At 42.7% G+C, this 20689-nt stretch overlaps 1 protein-coding gene across 4 annotated transcripts in view; it reads right to left on the bottom strand.

Annotated features, from left to right (window-relative positions):
- The window catches only part of LOC126473657 (transformer-2 protein homolog alpha), a 61771-nt gene that overhangs the window by 21185 nt on the left and 19897 nt on the right, over window positions 1–20689 (bottom strand). For all 4 annotated transcript variants that reach the window (XM_050100883.1, XM_050100886.1, XM_050100887.1 and 1 more), the window contains exon 3: window positions 3148–3367. In XM_050100883.1, the coding sequence (XP_049956840.1) occupies window positions 3148–3367 (220 nt within the window). The remainder of the gene's footprint in view (window positions 1–3147; window positions 3368–20689) is intronic.

The following is a 20689-nucleotide window of genomic DNA, read 5'->3' as shown; positions in this document are numbered from 1 at the left end:
AAGAAATTCGAGTGAACATCTGTCTTGCGGGCTTGTCAGCAAGAAGCAATTCCTGAACATGGGCGATTTTGTATGAACTGCAATGCAGAAAAGGATTTTATGCACTGTGCTCCCAGGTACATTCCATGTTTGGATAATTCCCCACGCAGATAATTCCCCACGTACTGCACATCTGCACAATACCGCTCTACCTCTCCTGGAATGCTGAGGCCACACCAACAGACGTCTGGGCGACCGTTTTCCTCCCACTGCCACATTGCACTTAGAAAGGACTTGTCTCTTCAAATTTTATAATCATTTTCTCCAGACCCTTAGATATCGGACTAATACCTTTTGTCCTGAGCTTCCACAGGGCTGCTGGCACACAGTCACCCTTCTTTCAAAAAAGGGCTGTATCAGCAGCATGTGATCCTTCATGGAGACAGTGATGTTTGCTGTCTCCCATGCAAATTGCATGTCTATTGGTGTGTACATTCTGACAGTGCCATCTACTGGTCAACTTGTCATTACCTTTTTCATAAAGCTTACCTTTGTGTCAATTTGCTGTCTTTCTGAGCACTGATTTTCTTTTTATGTCATTTTGAAACGAACTCCAATTATGGATGCCCCATACATTGTTAAACATGGTGATATGTTATGGGCAATCTCCAGATGTTTGGATCCTGCACCAGCAAAATTGTCAATTATAATTGAAGTGGACAGGAAAGGATCTAGATTAGACTGTGAATCAATAGAAACTTGAGACTGGTTGGATGAAACATTGTTACACCAGGTGTATGGTCGTGTCCAGATACACCATCATCCAGGTGAACAGCTGCTTGAAACATGCTTCAAGCAACAGATGCAGTATGGTGTGGCAGTCTTATTATTGTGAACATTCACCTAGGATCTGTGGCAGTATTATAAGGCAAGCCTCCATGATAGCAGTGGACTAGATGAACATATTTGCATACCACCTGCTAAACAGTTGCTGATATCGTCCCCCAAAGTGATTTCACCATCCGGCACAACATTGTCACAAAGCCAAACTAGTGCTAACGTGGAATGAGTTGCACGATGGTGAATTAACAATCTGTTACCAAATTCACCCAATCTGAACCCAATGCAGCTTTCTGGGACACTAAGTGCCAATTTTGCAGCCAGTAAATACGTGTAATTTATTGTCCTGCCAATGAAGCAAAATTAGGAGAAAAGAAATCATGTAGTCACAAATGTTTGCATGGTCCTAGGGGCGAGTATCACAAACACATACTAAACATCCTGACTAGTGGGTTGTAAGAACTGGGGTGGTGGCAACGTTTAAAGGTCACAATGCTTTTCCTCGAATATCTATATCCCAGCGTCTAAAAAAATGTTTCCCAGTACAAAATTAAATTGCATTAAAAAAATGTCCTATCCATTTTTTCTCTACGACTAACAGTCTCTACATGGCAGGCAATGGAAAATTTTAATAGTATACAGGCCTAACTGACGTTTATATTTAAATGAAGTCAGTCAGAAATGAAGGAAGTATTGAATAGGATTGGGGAGAAGAGAAGTTTGTGGCACAACTTGACCAGAAGAAGGGATCGGTTGGTAGGACATGTTCTGAGGCATCAAGGGATCACCAATTTAGTATTGGAGGGCAGCGTGGAGGGTAAAAATCGTGGAGGGATACCAAGAGATGAATACACTAAGCAGATTCAGAAGGATGTAGGTTGCAGTAGGTACTGGGAGATGAAAAAGCTTGCACAGGATAGAGTAGCATGGAGAGCTGCATCAAACCAGTCTCAGGACTGAAGAGCACAACAACAACAACAACAGTCAGAAAAATATTAAATGTGTGTACCACATCTAAGCACGGTAGTCATTAAGAGAAAAATCGCGTTCTGGGGGCGTAACAAGGCCGCGGGGAGGGGGACAGGGATGTGTGGGGTACAACTGCGAGGGAAGGTAGGTTGTCATGTTGTGTTCTTACAGTTCCCTCCCTCATTAGTCTGCAAACTGATAATTGAGCAGGTGATATGCCCTCTCCATCTATTCCACTGTCTCAACAAGAAGCACCAGCACCTGCAGGGTGTTTCATGAAGTTACACTCACCCTCTACAGCACATATTGTGAATCACTGGTGATACAGTATGTAGAAATGCCTGAGGGATGTTTATTTTCCACAAGCAAAGTGACCTTCAACCTATCCCCCCCCAGTCAGAATATTTAGTACATTGTTCAGGACACTACATCCTAGCAATGTGCAAAAATTTGCGACTATACGACTACATGGTTTTTGCCCCCTAATACTTTTTTTTTCTTTGCTGACTGGGCTATTAAAGGAAGTGCATGACCTGCGCGCATCTGGTGGAAGCGGTATACCTCTGGAAACCTACTAAGGGCATATCTTATACGTGGCACAGAAATGTTGCTACACTTTGGAACAAAGATGGACCAAGATGCTATTACGCACGTGGTCATAATGTTATGGCTAAAGTATGTCACTTTTTGAGCCAGACAAGGGAAGGAGCATATAAAAGCACACTGTTTAAATTCAAATTTGTCTGTGTTTCCCATGCTTTATGTCTCAAGGCTAAGAACGCAATCTTAATTATGCAAGGGAGGCTGTAGAGTTAAGCTTTCAACTGGCTTCCAAATTAATAAAAGTATTTCTTGGGCTTCTAGTCAGGTGAATCTGTTGAAATAGCATGATGTTTCACTGAGTCACCTCCACGAACTTCTGGTTGAGACAAAAAAGGAGGGAAATATTTTATTTCTTTATATTCATTACTTTGTTTCCCCCTTTCCCTCGAAACAGTTTGGTGCTTTTTAATCTGCTCCCATCCATAACCTATTCCTATTTCCATTGCAAGGAATGGACTAAGAGTTCAAAAATGTGGGAAAAGTTCTCTACATTTAAATGAGTTTACCGACAGTACTTTAATTTCCATTTGTAAATGACTACCTTAAGGCTTAAAATTTTACATAGACATTCACGGATAAAGTATTACATTTCTGGCACCCTGCTTGAGCTATTCTGGATTAAATACACTTTAACAATGTCAAGTGTTGCAAGTAGAGCATGGAATGCAGGAGTTAGACATTATGTATTCTTCCATCTGAAATCCGCAGACCAATTGAAAGAGCAAATACAGCAAATTAAAAATTGTTTGTACTTACCCTGCTGCCAATATGTCTTCTCCTAGATGACATAGGACTGCGAGAATGGCTGCGATAGAATTCTTTCCGCCTATCACTGTAACCATAGTATTTCCCCCGTGGACTGTATGAACGTGATCTCGAATGCGAGTACCGAGACCTGTATCGTCTTGGGGAACGTGATCTGCTTCTTGACCTGTACCGACCACGATATGACATTTTTCGGGGACGTGAGTGACTCCTGAAACAAGTTTATCGGTAAGTTAATTTTCTTCAAAATTGAAAACTTCAGCTGTCATAAAATACAGAAGGTGAGGCACATGCATATTAAGAACTTTTGCAATTTCCCCAACAAAATTAACAAATATTTTCCACATCTTCTGCCAACAAATAATGTGAAGCAACGACACTGAATTCAGGGTATATAAAATACTGCTTTTGATTGTGTTCCTGCTTGTCTGCAGGGTTGCAACATTCAACATACAGCAGGCCATTGTTTCAAGAGAGCCTCTAATTAAACTACTGCACAACCCCATTAAACTAAGGAAGGAGGGAAGCCATTTCAGAGATAATTTTTTCAGTGAAATAATGAAATCTAATACTTACTACAATATTCTGAATGGTAGGTATTTTTGAAAGTTTTGTAGATCAAACAAATTCTAAAGTCTCTTTGTAGGCTACACTTATGTTCTCAATAAAAGTTAAAATTACTGTTTCAGGATTACAGCACACTAATTATAGTATAGTGTACTTCATAATCTGTAGCACAACACGTAAACACACATGAAATGGACAGAAAAAAAAAAAAAAAAAAAAAAAAAAAAACTTGAATGCACTACTGGTGGCTGTGTAGCTTTGTACAGACCAGTGTGTTGGTGAGTGGGAAACAACTCAACAGCAGGCATTGACACCTCTCCAGTCCCCACAGCCCTGCACAAACTCACTCTCAATGGTTTCCACAAATAAAGGCTTTTTATTTGTAGTTTTCAGTCGCTTTGGATAAATCGTATTTTGGTTGACCCGATCAGTTAAGCTGGGTCTTCTGTATATTTAATTATTTATTCAATTTAGAGATACTGTTTTTCTGGCTGCATGTATACGCATGGCCACCAGAATGATGAGAGGGTGGATGGCATGTATGATGACTATGACATCGTATCATAACATGTTCGCTCAAATTGCAAACTCATTTTCCTCAACAAAGATTAAGCAATTATTTGATTGGGGGCAGGTCACTGACATTAATCCAATCAAATTTGGCACTAAAATTGTCACATTAACTATTTCTGGACTATTATGATCAACAGCAAGCTTGTCTACTGCACGGTGTATCTTTTGCTAAAACAATAATCAACTTAATAATCAGAAATACATTCACTTCATTACCTTTTTATGTTCTAACAAAATCGTCGTGATTTTTGTTCTACAAATTGCAAGCAATCTGTACAGGATATCAACAGGTTTAGGCAAATACATGCGACTACTTTAAACATTCTATCAGCCTTGTTCTAGCTGGGAAAAAATGTTTTATTGTCACCATCTCTTTTTCCTTTGACAATTACCCACCCCTGCTCCTGTTTCCTAGTTTTAGTTACTTCTGCTGGTTTCAGTTTTGGTTTTGTTTTGCTTTAGGGCACAAAATACAAATGGGGTCACACGCACCCAAGTCAAATCTATAGAACATGAAGACAGACCCAACTGACATAACAGAAGACAGCTAGAAACAGGCACATGAAAAAACAGCTAAGATGGACACCATACAGAAATGGAGGTCAAAAACTGAAAATTAAATGGCCTTCGCCATATTGCTTTGGTAGATAAAAAGTAAAGAGCAGTCTACAGCTCACGTGTCATTTGCTAAAACGGCTGATAAATCAGACAGCAAACACAAGCAGGAACATAAATGGTTAAAAAATGGGCATTCCATTAGGAAATGGCGGATAGTTAAAACTTGGGCACAATGTGCACAAAGTGGCGGGGTAGCGCCACTTAGCAAATGACAATGGCTGAAAAGGCAGTGCCCAATACACAGCCTACTTAATATGACCACCTCCTGGCGGGAGTAGCTGGGAGATGCTTAATAACCTGGAGCTTATTCCTGTGAAGGGAGGACCATTGGCGATGCCAACGGGACACCACCTCCCGGCACACCGCAACACAGAGATCAAAGGGAATACAGGTACTCATGGGCTCAGGTAAGAGGACTGCAGCCTTGGCACCAGTGTCAGCAGCCTCATATCCTGGCAGACCAACATGACCAGGAACCCACAGAAACATGACACTGGCTCCACCAAGAGTGAGAAAGTGACAGTTTTCCTGGACCTGCTGCACTAAGGGGTGGGTGGTGTACAGCTCACAGACTTTGAAAGGCACTGAGTGAGTATGAACAGAGACCAATTGAAAAGGCTGTGTCGCCAGATGTACTTCGTGGCCTCAGCAGTAAATACTAAGCAGTGTGCCCGAAGCCGGTATCGAAAGACATGGGTGCGAATGACGAATGCACACCTGAGCCCACAATCAGTCAGAGAGCAATCAGTGTATACAAAAGGTACTACCACAAAGTTCCATGTGAAGGTCGTGAAACTGAAGGCTACAGAGCAAGGCTGGAGTAGTTTCCTTAGAAAGCAAATGAAGACTTAAGTTAACATGGGCCATTTCACGAAGCCAAGGTGGCGAAGGGTTCACACCCACCAGGAAAGTTGTAGGTAGTGTGAAGTTAAGCCGCTACAACAAGTGCTGAAAGCAGACTCCAAGAGGTAACAGAGAAGAGGGACACAACCCATACTGAGGATCAAAGGAAGCACAGGAAGGCTGACCCCACATTCACGCACGCGCGCGGCAGAAAAACAGCATGCATATCTGCCGAGGAGAAAATCATGACAGTAGGACAGTGGTAGTTCAGCAGCGTCAGCATACAGACACTCAACCAGGCCAGTGTAAAAGGCACCTGTGGCCAAATGGATGCCATGATGGTGGATAGTGTTGGAGATGGGTGTGCAGACGTGTAAAAAAAGCACCCGTAGTCGAGTTTCGAACAGACAAGGGACCGGTACCAACGGAGGAGGGTGGTTCGAGTGGCATCCCAGGAAGTACCACTGAAGGCACGTAAGACATTTAGGAACTGCGTACAGCAGGCTGCCACATAAGACACCTGGGAGGACCAAGAGTGTCTCCTATTGAGCATGAGCCACAGGAATTTCGTAGTTTCAATGAACAGAAGGGCAACAAGCCCAAGATGTAAAGATGAAGGGAGAGACCACCCGATTCGGCAGAAATTCATACAGACAGTTTTGCCAGTGAAAAGCGAAAGCCACTGTCGATACTCCAGGAGTAAAGACAATCAAGACATCGCTCAGTGAGACAGGTTTGTGGAGAACTGCAATAGATGGTGAAATCGCCAACAAAAAGGGAGCCTGAGGTGCCCGATGGGAGATAGGCCATTATAGAGTTAATGGCGATAGCAAAGAGGATGGCACTGAGGACGGAATCCTGAGGCACAGCGTTTTCCTGGATAATGGTGTTCCGACAAGGGGGAACCCACACACACCTTGAAAACTCTGTCTTTTAAAAATTCCTTAAGGAAACAGGGCAGGCGGCCATGGAAGCCCCATGTGTAAAGAGTACGGAGGATACCAGTTCTCCAGCAGGTGTTGTAGGCCTTCTCCAAATTTAAAAACACGGCCACAGTCTGGGATTTCCACAGAAAACCATTCATTCCATGGGAGGACAAAGTAATAAGATGGTCAACTGCGAACACCGCGCTCTAAATCCACACATCGCATTCGTTAGTAAATGGCAAGACACAAGCCACTGTACCAACCGGACAGGAATCATGTTACATCACCTTGCAAATGCAGCTGGTAAGAGAGATGGGGCGGTAGCTAGAAGGAAGGTTTTTGTCCTTACCGGGCTTAGGTATGGGTATGACAGTGGCTTCACACCAGCGTCCGGGAAATGTGCCCTCTGCCTAGATGTGGTTGTACGTGTTAAAAAGAAAGGGCTTGCCCACAAGAGAGAGGTGCTGCAACATCTTGAATGTGAATGGCGTCTGACTCTGGGATGGAGGATACGGATGAACAGAGAATGATTCAGCACCCTCATAGTAAAGGCAGCATTATAGCACTCACGATTCAGAGAAGAGAAGGGTATTGCCAAACCTCTGCTCGTTTCCAATGAAGGAAGACAGGTTGATGGTGGGAAGAGATCAAAATGTCCACAAAAAGGTGGCCCAAGGTGTTGGAGATAGTAATAGTGTCCACGATAACATCGTCTGCTACTGTCAGGCTGGAAATTGGGGAATGGATCTTGGTCCCAGAGAGCCAACTCGCTGTTTTGCTATACCGAAGAATGCAACGACACTTTGCAAGCATCCGTTCACAATCAATGCAGTTTGCCAACTTAGGATGAATGTTAAAAATGCAGAGAGCATGTCTACATGCGAGAATTGCATCACAGCATGCCTCGGTCCACCAAGACACTGGGACACAATGTGGTAAATAGGAAGTGTGAGGAATGGTACATTTGTGAGATATTCCATCTGGTCATCACAACTGGGGAAATCTTGTTTTTCGAAGGTTGCCAGGGAGGAGTAACGCTGACAGTCAGCCTTAGTAATCTGCCATTTGGAGGTGTACATGGATGGGGTAGGAGTCAGTAAACAGATAGCACACGGGAAATGGTTGCTTGAGTAGGTGTCAGAAAGAATGGACCACTCAAGATAATGGGCAAGCGGGGCAGTGCAAAAGGATAGGTCCAAATGAGAATAGGTGTGCGAGGAGTCTGAAAGGAAAGTCTGTGTACTAAGGAGAAATCTACCTTTTTCATTACATGGTGGATGGCACCAACACCCTGATGAGAGACATAAGATTGGATTTCGGCCTCTGTTAGACTGTCGAGCAGCCTGGTGTAAATTACACCACGGGAAGAATTCAAAATTCTATGGGCCTCGACATGAGCAGGGTAGCTGTGAAGAAGAAAAACAGAAAGCAGTTGTTGTGCTTGGGAATCAGAAGTAGTCTCCAAACGCAAAGTGCCATTCCGTAAATGAGAGCACAATTTTACAGGGCCAGCAATTGCATCTCCATCTTTCTGAATAATAAACAGATTTACCGTGGCAAGGACTAACCGTCTCCAGTACATGAGACCACAAGGAACCGTTGTGCACCAGGAAGGGTCTCTGAATCATTAACCTCATTAGGTTTACATTTCGTAGATGTTGAATGGGAAGATGACAGTGCGAGAAAATCCCCGTGATTGTCAGTGTCTCCAATGGCACGCTCCTTCCAACTGGGTGCTCCCTTCACAAGGTGGTGCACCCGCCTTAGGTGACTGTTCACACCTCAGGTCACACCTTCCTAACACCTGACAGAGGGACCAATCAGCAAATTGGGAAGGTTGCAGCTCAGGCGATCACCCTTCCCTGCACCAGGGGGTATGTGCGAACCCTACCTGTCGACCCAGAGCTAGGGAATTACGTATTACACAGTCACCTGTTACGCGTCAGACACGTAGGCTGGCCTTCAGGAGCATAGGGGAGGAAGAAGAAAAAGACGAACCTCAAACTCCGAAGCAGAGGAATGAGAGGAGAAAGGAAACAAAGGAAAAGGGAGTGAAAAACAAAGGTGATACTGTTCTTCGACAGTGCAGAACATTCCAAGTAACACTCCAGACATGTTCCCCAAGGGAGGGGAAAAATAATATCAATAGGATAGACTTGCAGCAGGGAAAAGTAAAGATGCTGCAAAGGCTGAGGCCCCGTGGTAGCCAAGCATGAACCCACTACAGAGTGGCGGGCCCCTGGAGTGACACCAATAATCAGCATCCTGTATCCAGCAGGCATCTCCTGTTATCTTCTTTGAACAAATGAGAGTCATCTTTCAGTAAAATTTTATTATGCTTTCATCTTTCACGACACCACAATATTAATTTACTTTTTGTATTCAGTTCCACTTCCAGCAAGGGTTTCCAAACACAAAAAAAAAAAAAGTCAAATAGCATAGAGGTGCAGATTTCAGCCTAGTTGCCATTATTTTCAACTTTCTTGAAGTTCAGCCCTTACCCCCTTTTCTTGTTCCAATCAACAAAAGAACAATATGTGCAGAATTTCAGCTCAAAGAACTGCACAGCACCCGCCAAAGACCATAAAGTTCTGCAATTTTCAAATCCAACATTTTTAAATTATTTTATTTGCGTTCACTTTTAAAAACAACATTAATCAAAATTTTGGTTTTTATTAATTTATTTAACATATTTTTATTTCCAGTAACATATGATTTGGTATTCCAAGTTATGGATAAACACTTTTTCCAAGTTAATTATATGACTTATTATTACTATTAATTTGAAGCCTCTGTTATGGGCTTCATTTGCAGATACAAACAATTTTTCAATTGTTTTTGTGCTGCTTGTGACTGCTGCAACTTTCTTCTTGAACTTATGACATTGCATCAGCTTCTGGAACTTAATCATACAAAGAAAATGTTTTATTTTTCTTGTTTGCTGCATTTTCAGACACATGACTGGAGCCTAACTGCACTCAAACTGGCACATTTTAAAAATTTTCTTCCGCAATCTTATGAGTTGTAAAGCCTGCAAGGGAAAATGCGTAAACGGTCATTCAAAAGCTTTTCATTCTTTTGGTAAAAAAACAAATTCCTACTACATGAACTGACCATGGCAGTGACACACTATTCAAACATTATGATAACTGCTTAAATTATTTGACTAGAACTGCAAATGACGAAAAAGCAATATTTTTTGTGGGAGTATTGATCTCCGACGTCATTCAGATGCTTTGGAACAAAATTAAAATTAATCTTCCTAGCACCACAGAGGTCCAATTAACCTGTAAGCTCATTTGAAATCTTATCTACCTTGTTTATATTCTCTCAAAATGACTTTCCCTCTGAACCAAATGCATCCAATGATGTTCTTTTCAGACTTATATTAACAACACATGAAAATTTATTCACTTTTTTTTTTTGCACAGAGTACTACTGGCGTCAATTTTACCCCAATCCAACTTTTTCCCTAGAATGTACTATTACGAAGACTGAACGACGGCTGTTGTGTTGCAACAAATGTTATAGGAAACACCAGCAACAATGAAAATAACGTTTTCCACTTATTTTATATGCATTTTTGAGGGTCTTGCCTCAGATGTTGTGTTTTGCATCACATCAGTTGTTCATGTTTTTGCAACAGTGTGTTGCAGAATTACGAGTATATGTAAGTTTGAGTAGTCCTGAAATGCAATCAATTTTGAAAGAAAAAGAATTAAATGAAATACCGACTGATTGATGCTATTATTTCTGAAGGCAGTAAATCAGTTGAACATTCTGATTATTAAGTTGGGAATTTGAAACCTACTGCTTCTGAAGTTAGTGACATCAAGTCAACATTTTAAAGTATACTTCATCCACCATTTGTTTACACCACCACCACCACCACCACCACCACCACCACCACCACCACCACCACCAAAGTAAATATCTAAAGCAGCAATCCCACTGTTTTCAAAACCACCAAAGTAAATATCTAAAGCAGCAATCCCACTGTTTTCAAACCCAGAAATGGAAGAGAAACATGGGGAAAAAAATCTGGTTAGATTACATGGGAGGAAGCCACTGTAAAACGTACTCAAAGACAGTTCCCGGTCCAATACAGTCTAGCGTAAGCAATGCAAATACCTTGCAGTCAGTATCTGAATTATATATGAAGCTCAACTTTTTCCAGAATATTTTGATGTAGACCAACAAAGGAACTAACATTACTTTCGAGAACCAATTGATAGGTCTTGACAGCGAAGAATTTGCACACTTTCTTGGTCTACTTATACTTGCATGAGTGTATGAAGGTCACAATGAATTTATGAAAGAGAGACTGGTGAACTATTGTAAATAGTTCCACAGTTAGGAACTGCTTTACAGAAATGTCATACCGTGTTTGGTTCAATGATGAACAGCAGCAGAGACAGAACTGTAACCCTGATAAATTGGCTTCTAAAACAGATCTATCTGAACAACGGATAAGTGCATTACATGATACATATCGAACACATGAAAATATTAGGTGATTAGCACCTGGTAACTTTCAGGGGCAGTCTTGGACTTGGCAAAGTAATTAGAACAGAAAGAGACGACTGCTTGAACTGTTAAGATTGGTTGGATTAAAAGAGGGACCTAACTACGAGGTCATCAGTCCCTTGTTCCAAATAAAACAATGCCACAAGTGTGAGAATAAAACAAACTAGACTGACTGACAACTCACAATGGCATAAAAGGAAAAATCACAAGAACGATGAAGGGCAACGAACATGTAAATGGACAAAAGGGGACCAGAAAACCAGAGAAACAAAAGAAACGGGATGAAGAGATTAAAACAACAAAACAGATTACCAAGGCTGGCTGACCATGAGAATAAAAAAAGAGAAGCCAGCCACCCTGTAGCACATTAAAACCTCCACCCTAGAAGCACTGGGGTGGAGGAAACAGAGGGACAAAGTTCATGCACTAAAACTTAGATCAAATGATAACACACACCCTCATGAATAAAACTTAAAACTAATCAGCCGATGAAGCATTGTAGGATAAAATTAGCGACAACGAGCCTGGTAACAAAGATTTCCTCGCAGGGCAGTCAAAGTGGGGCAGTGCACCAGAATATAGGCCACTGTCAACCTGCCGCCACATCGACAGTGAAGTGGGTCATCACAGCACAGGAGGTAGCTGTGGGTTGCTCAAGTGTGGCCAATGCAAAGCCAGCGGAGAACCAGAGTGTCCATGCGAGAGGTACACATAGAGGACTGCCCCATGTTCACAGTCACCTTAATGGCACGCAATTTGTTGTTATTATTGAGACTGCCATTCCGTCTCCCGAAGCCCACGGCGTAAGTCAGAATGCAGGTCAGGTTCAGAGAAGCCCATCTCCAGAAGTGGTTTCTGTGTAGCCTGTTTGGCCAGCCTGTTGGCAAGTTTGTTGCCTGGGATGCCGACATGTCCTGGGATCCACACAAACACCACCAATCCAGGGCCTAGATTGACTCCTGGATGGACGGCAAGGGTAGCACTGGTCGATAGCTTTTAGGCTGCTTAAGGAGTCAGTACACAGAAGAAAGGTCAGTGTAAACCACTTCAGAGCCCCGGAACACGTCATAAATAAAGAAGAAGTGACAGCGGAGAACGCCAACACACCATATGTTCCAGCAGCTCACAAAGAACGTTCGTGAGGCTGGTGGGTCGATAGCTATCCACATCAAGTGGGTTTTTGCCAGGTTTGAGCACTGGTATGATGGTGCTCTCCCACCAGTGCAATAGAAAGGGCCATCACACCACATGCACTTGAAGACGATGAGGAGATGTCACTTGTAGTCAGGCGAGAGATGTTTAATCACCTGACTGTGGATCCAATCTGGCCCAGGAGCTGTGTCGAGGCAATGTGCAAGGGCACTGAGGAGCTCCCACTTTGTGAATGGGGTGTTATAGGGTTCACTGTGACACATAGTGAACAAGAGGACTTTCCCTTCCATCAATCATTTGAGAGTGCAAAAGGCTGGGGGGTGATTCTCTGACACAGAGGCGCGAGCATAGTGCTGAGCAAAGTGCTCGGCAATCATGTTTGCGTCTGTAGATAACACGCCATTTGTGTTGACATGGGGAACACCTGTTGGGGGTCTGATACCCAAAAACTCATTTGATCTTTGCCCAGACCTGGAAAAGGGAGGTACGGCACCCAATGGCCGAGACTTATCTCTCCCAACACTCCTGTTTCCATCTTGATAAGCAGGCGAATGTGGGCATGGAGCCGTTTAAAGGCTATGAGGTGGTCCAGGGAAAGGTGCCGCTTATGCCACTGTAGAGCTCGCTGCCACTCCTTAATTGCCCCAGTGACTTGCAGCGACCACGAAGAGACTGTCTTTCGCCGGGGGCACCATAAAGAATGAGGGATCGGGTTTTCCCGCGGCAGAAACGATCGTTGTAATTACCTGCTCAACCACCACATCGATTTTACTATGTGGGGGAGATTCAACAGTGACAGCAGAGGTGAAAGTTTCCCCGCCTGCCTTGTTTGAAGCCCATCCAGGCAGGCGTGTCTCGGCCTGATGCCGGGGCAGAGATGGGGAAATGGTCACTACCAGATGACATTTACTCACCAGTGGATACATGGGAGAAGGCCAGGACTGCAAACAGAGGGACAAGCACAGCTTCAAGAGGGGTTTGAAGAGGCACAGGATGACTGTGTGGTATCGATAGCTACGCTGCCACGGCGTAGGTGCAAGTTCTTAGGTTGGCACTACGACACCGACGACAGAACCCTCTAGCCGGTGCTGTGCAGCTCCACGAGCTTCGCTCCAGATTCAGTGCATTTGATTCCAAGTAGACGACCTAGCATCATTGTTTCTATTTCTTAGTGCGTGAACCACAACAGATTTTGCCTTTGTACCTTCTAGCTGATGTTTGATTTATGTACAGCTCTACACCTACGTGCTCATCTTCAGTACAAAGTTACGTACGTCACTGACTAATATTCTCTATTAAATGTTCTGTAAAGTTAAAGGCAGTACCGAAGCATTTCACCTTTTCCTGCTCCTACTCACTTCCTACATTTGGCCTACCCTTCAGTTTACAGCAGCAGACCCAAGCACCGCATACCAGGTGGGATACAGAAGACTGCATATTGAGTTCAGGACATAGACACAAACTCCACTCGACATACTATTATAGTATGGTTCTTGTAATATCCCCTATAGCCGCGGAGGGCAGGGGTCTGCATTTCCAGGAACCAGGTTTCCTGAAGGGCAGTGCAGAGCAGGTCTAAAGCTTAAGGGGACCACACCATGGTTCAGGTTGAAAAATCTATTTTCGGTTTTCATCATATTTTGATAGATCAAGGTTTTATTTAAGTACTCTGAAAAGGATTTTGCTGGGGAAAAAAAAAAAAAAATTGTTTCTGCTGTTTGTGAACAACACGCTTTCAAACACGCGGTTAGTTTTGTTCAAGTATGATTGCGAGTAGTTGCTATACACTTACGTTTGGAGTGCTTGTTTACATGTGTTTTGTTGTGTTTATTGAAGATGACAAAACGTAAAGGCATTTTCAAGAAACGACAATTTAGAGGAAACAAGTTTAAAAGCTTTCTGTACAAGAGGTTATGTCACCTGGCAGTGATGTTTTTAATTGTAATTCTTCAACAAGTGCATCATCAAAAAAGCTTTCACTATTTCAGGAGAGTTAAAACGAATTTACTGTATGTGACAAGGTGTGCAGTAACATTATTATAAATTTGAGAATATTATCAGACGTAATTCCTAAATTTGTGCAATGTAGACAGTGTGGTGAATCACAGAGTGTGAAAATTTGTGAATGCCAGTGGGAGAAAAGGCCTAGCAAGTGCTTTGGATTTAATCTGCACTAAATGCTCAGCTGTGATTTCGTTTATGAGTTCTTCGAAACCAGATGCAAGTGGCCCTTAAGAAATCAATACTAGATTGGTTTATGTCTTACAATTCATTGGCAAGGGCATGGCTGCAAGGAGAACATTTCGTTCAGTGATGAACTTACATCAACTACCAAATAAATTTGAAAAACTGATTGCAATATTAGAGAAAGCTTTATGTGAGGTCAGTGGAGAAAGAATGAAACTGGCTGCTAGGGAAGCAGTGGAAGAAAATGATGGATGTTCGGATATTGCAGTTGCACTTCAAGGAAGTTGGCAGAAAAGAGGACATACTTCTCTGAATGGAGTAGTGACTGCCACGAGTGTAGACACCAGTAAAGTGTGAGATGTGAGATAATGTCTAAATATTGCAAATAATGTAAAGTCAATTAACATAAAAAACACAACTGTGTGTCTAATTTTAGGGGAACAATTGGTGGTTTGGAAGTTCATGGAGTACAACAAATATCTCATCACTCCATAGAAACTAAGAGGTGTACGGTACACCAAATATTTGGGCGATGGTGACAGTAAGGCATACAACAATGTGGTGAACTCTCAGCCATATGGAGATGCCATTACTAGCAAAATAGAATGTGTAGGCCATGTTCAAAAACGTTTGGGAACAAGGCTGAGAACACTGTTGATAGAAGACGAAAAAAATTAGAAGATGGAAAATTGTTGACCAGACAGGGTTGGTTAACTAAAACAAATAGAACACTTGCAGGTATACTATGTGCAGGCAATTAGGAGAAATAAAAAAAATCTGTAGGCAATGAAGAGAGATGTTTGTAGAATGAGATTTTCACTCTGCAACGGAGTGTGCACACTCCGCTGCAGAGTGAAAATCTCATTCTGGAAACATTCCCCAGGCTGTGGCTAAGCCATGTCTCCGCAGTACCCTTTCTTTCAGGATTGCTAGTTCTGCAAGGTTCACAGAAGAGCTTCTGTAAAGTTTGGAAGGTAGGAGACGAGATACTGGCAGAAGTAAAGCTGTGAGTACCGGGCGTGAGTCTTGCTTCGGTATCTCAGATGGTAGAGCACTTGCCCGCGAAAGGCAAAGGTCCCGAGATTAACTCTTGGTCGGGCACACAGTTCTAATCTGCCAGGGAGTTTCAGAGATGTTTGTGTTTGGGCCATATTCTTCCATAAGTCCTCTACTGATGATAAGCCATGTCATGGATTGTGTCTATCAGGAGAAAATTCGTGGTGTAAATACAATATGGCTCAGCCAACTGGAGAATCTTATTCTCACCAGCATTCTCTTCCTGCTGCTGTTATTACAGCAATTAAACCTATTTTCAGAGACTTGGCTCATCCTGACCTAAGGAAATGTCTGCATGGGCAGACACAGAACCCAAATGGAACATTTCACAGCATAATTCGGAACTGCCTTCCTAAAACAGTATTTGTCGGCATGCATAAAGTGAAACTAGGAGTTCATGATGCTGTTATTACATTCAGTTGTGGTAATATTGTGAAGTGTTCGGTACTGAAAAAGCTGGGAATTAATCCTGGTGAAAATATGATCACTGGGTCGCAACATTGGGATAAAATGAGGATAGCTGATGCAGACAGGTCTGCATCTAATATGGCCAAGAAAGCAAGACAAACATCCAGGTAGGTGAAAAAAAGCTGGAAGACCTGCTAGAGGCCAAAGAAGGGCCATCATATGCAGGAGGACAGTTTTAATTAACTGTAAGTAACAAATTTCAATACTTTTTCTTTAAAGTCAATTTCCCACAAACTAAAATGCCCATTATATCAGAAAGTACGATAGATAAATGAAATTTTCAGAGACTCTGCATAACAAAAAGTCACCTCTGGTACTACATTCATTAATATTTCCCCCCCCCCCCCCCCCCCAATTAGGAAGTTCACAAAACATATTTTCTGTGGAAAAAACTTAGTTAATAAATTTAAAAAAGTATTTCTTAAAAACTATAAAATAGATAAAGTAGATTTTAGTAAGTTGACTAGTAGTATCATGTAACACAGTAAAAATATTACAGTCCTGCATCAAATAGTTTTTTTTTTCAGAGATGGGTCAAATATTTGCCTAAATTAACATGGGTTAGATAGGCAGGGTGTGGTCCCCTTAAGAGTTGCCATAGCTCAGCCAGGTGGTGGAAAAAAACGCCGCAATTCCACTCAGGATATCGTGAGGATGGGAAGGCATGAAGTGCGTAAGGAGGCAGGTTATGCCTCAGGATCACCTGCTGCCACTGAGTATTTGCAGCCATTTATATGATGGATGAGACTTCAGTGAGATCCATGTCCACAGGGGACACTAAGATCTCCAGCACATTTTCAGATGCAGAATTGATAGGGAGTGGTGTTGGGGCCACCAGAGGGTCCTGTTCCTTAGCAGACTATTTCTTAGTTTGCTCGCTCTCTCGCTTCTCTTTAAGGGCTTGCTGGGAAGATTTCTCCGAAGCAGCTTCAGGAACGGAAGAAGACCATGAAGCTCTTCGTCCAGCAGCTTTTCTCCCCTTTAGCCACTGGCGAGTGTCCACCATAGCACTAGTGGACACCTTGGGAGAGAGGGTCCCAAGGGACCCATTCCGCAGAAGAGAAATCCAGAGGAGGTCGTTGCTTCCACAGCAGGGGGCAGGGGACCCATGTCCCCTGCGTTTGGGGGGCCTTGCTTCCAAAGTAGATGCTTTGGTACAGAGTGAGGAACCACTGGCACTTAGGACAGCAATGGTGACATAGCTGCAGCATATGTCGATGTCAACCGAATGGGGTGTAATCTTTCGAATTTACATTTAGTCTCTGTGAAATGTCAACCGGTCCAGGGTCTTGTACTCCATTTTCCACTCCTTTTGGAGTACTGGACAGTATGGTGAATAGGGGGAGTGGTGCTCCCCACAGTTTATGCAAGTGGGAGGAGGCACACAGAATATCTGGGTGTAGTAGACGTCCGCAGTCTCAACATGTGGCGCTGGAAGCGGGAAGATATGTGCCCCAACTTCCAACATTTAAAGCACCGCATGGGGGGGAGGGACGTATGGTTCAACATCACAGCAGTAAACCATCACCTTGACCTTTCCAGAGAATGAATCACCCTTAAAGGCCAAGATGAAGGCACCGGTAGCAACCCTGTTGTCTTCGGGTCCCCTGCAAAAGTGCCAGATGAAATGAACACCCCGTCATTCTAAATTGGCACAGAGCTTGTCAGAATGCAAGAGGAGATCACCATGGTATACGAACTGATGGACCTTGTTGAGGCTTTTATGGCGAGTGACGGAAACAGGAATATCACCCAGCTTCTCACAAGCGAGTAACACTCGGGATTGAGCTTGGGATGCTGTCTGAATCGAGACTGCACCATTTAGCATCTTAGACAGCACTTTCACTTCTCCAAACTCATCATCAAGGTGTTCAACAAAAAACTGAGGCTTTGTAGGTAGAAAGGAGTCCCCATCTGTTCTGCTACAGACTAAAAACCCGAAGCGAATATGGCTCTCTCCATTCTGTAGCCCTACATTCCTCCTACGGTGTAGCGAGGGAAGGAAACAATTTAAGGTCATACCTGTTGGCATTGTATTTGACCTTGTCCTTCTTAGAGACTGCTGGTGCCATATGGTCACCAGCAAGAGATGACAGTCTGCTTCATTGCGGGTCATCTGCCCTGATGCCACCCACTCCAATCAGGGGCACCACTCCAAAAGTGCCACCCAGCCACAACAAAGGCCAACTGGCATGATGGCCATTGCTGGGAGTCCCCATGCCCCAGGAAGACCAGCATCTACTCTTTGCTTTGGCATATGTGGGGAGCTTATAGCTCAGGCATCAGCAGTGCAACCCCCATATCGTCAGGGAGCTACCAGCAAATGGGTAAATGACAGCCCCACAAAGGACTGGCTACTGTGCTGAATATTGGGCACATTGTCATGGGGGCAAAAGAGGACACAAGACAACAGAAGATGTCGTACCCTGGAAAGTGTCCTCACCAAAATAGTTTAATCGCAGGTGGAGATGCAAAGCCATGACAAAAGATTCAGGAGATCGAATCTAAGGGCACTATGGATAACTCGTGCAGCACATAAGGCATCCTTCCCCATTTGGCCCACACTTCTGTACAATTTTGTAAGTGACAAGTCAAACCATAGAATGGGACCTGAACTTTTAGGGCCGAAAAGTGTGAGACTCCTTTTAGTCACCTCTCACGACAGGCAGGAATACCTCCGAGCTATTCTAACCCCCAGATCCAGGGGGGGGGGGGGGGGGGGGCTCTGCTTTCTTCTAGGTTCTTGTGCTAGTTTGAATGTTGTAATGGAGCCCCTCTCTCATATTTCGAAAATAGACAATGTAATGTGATGACTTATGAAGAACTTATGACCCTTGAATGTCCCTGGGACTAGGAAGATAGGCTCAATTTTGATGATTTGGATGAAGTTTCTACCACAACTGTAGATGATTAGGAACATGCAAATGGTGACAGTGAACCTCGAGACTACTACAGGGACTACACACAATTGACGTAACTTTTGGGAGGATGATAATGAACTTGTTGAGATACTGGTCCATTTTCAAAAGCATCGCTAATTCCATCATAACTGCTGTTTATTTGGTATTTCAAACTTTGTTTTTTTATACTTGACAAATGTTTATTAATGATTCACATTTCACACTGTCTTGCACTAGTGCAAAATGTCGCACTTGAGTGACTGGTAAGTTTCAACAGTTTCGCATAAATGAGAAATGTAAAAATTTATTCTTTTTCAGAATTAAGACTATTTTCTCGTAATTTTTCTCAACACCCTCACATGAAAAAATCTGATTTTTCTAAAAAGAGGGCAGAATGAAGGGTCAAGTTTTGTGTGAAGTTCTACACCAAGAGGAAATGCATTCCTGAATGGGTTGGCTGATTTATGGAATGGGACTGTATAGATATGCTTATGTCTATACAGCAGCATGTGTGTCCTGTACTACAGTATGTGTCCTGCAGGTTATACGGCTTTAACACCATACACTATATGCATCTTCTGAAAATATTACAGCAAAAATTTAAACATGAATAAAATTGTCTACAGTTCTGTCGTTACCATCAACGAAAAAATATAATGCACATACTGACTGCTGTATTATTAAAAGATAATGTGGAATATTGTAATTCAGTTGAATATTTGGTATCAATATTTACTGCATGATTCATGATCATGACCGCATGTAGAAGTACCAAACCGGAATTTTCCTATAGATGGTGCTAGCTGCCAGTGTAGGACCTGTGACACTGCAGTTGCAGCGCCATCTTTTTCCTGTTAACAGCTGACGACAAATGTCAACACACAGTAACCCAAGTTCCACATAATGGTATCTGTTTCAAATCCATAAACATGTCGAGTTGTGTGCCTATGAACTACAATTTGCGGATAGCATTGGTTTTCTGTTACCATTTGAAGAATACTGCTGTAGAACCACATCGAACTCTTGTTTAAGCTTTCGACAAACATGCTCTTGGGGAACACTTTCAAGTGGTTCAAAAAAATTCAAAAGTGGTGATTTAGACATGAGAAATGACAAGTGCAGGAAACCACCGAAAAAGTTCAGACAACAAATTGCAGGCCTTATTGGATAAAGATGATACTTGAGGTGTTTAGGGGAAATATGCAGCTTATTCTCCAGACTTGGCTCCATCCGATTATCGTCTATTTGCATCATTGAAACGCGCTCTCGCTGAACAACATTTCAATTCATATGAAAATGTACGAAAATGGCTTGCTACTGGTTCACTTTAAAAGAAGGTTTTTTTTGCATTCATGGCCTGCCGGAGAGGTAGGAGAGATGTGTAAATAACAATGGAGATTATTTCGAATAAAATATTGTCTATCACTTTCAAACAAATGTGTAATTATTGCAACTGAATTCCAGTTTCGTACTACTACACCTGGTACAAAACAGAACTGTGTTCAGAACACAAATATGGAAATTAAGTTAAAGATGTATGAAGAATGTCATACCCTGATGCATGTGCAGTCCATTTACTTGATAAACTCCATGGAAGTGGGCCTGCCAGCCAGACGAAAGGAAGGTAAGACAGACAATACTTCTTCGCAGAAATATGCTACTTTCAAACACGTGAAGTCCAATCAAAAGAAGGGTGTCAAAAAACATTGCTTGACA

Source organism: Schistocerca serialis, chromosome 4, assembly GCF_023864345.2.
Source record: "Schistocerca serialis cubense isolate TAMUIC-IGC-003099 chromosome 4, iqSchSeri2.2, whole genome shotgun sequence".
Classification (NCBI taxonomy): domain Eukaryota; kingdom Metazoa; phylum Arthropoda; class Insecta; order Orthoptera; family Acrididae; genus Schistocerca; species Schistocerca serialis.
Note: the sequence above shows the minus strand (reverse complement) of the source record. Positions and strands in the feature narration are given on the sequence as shown.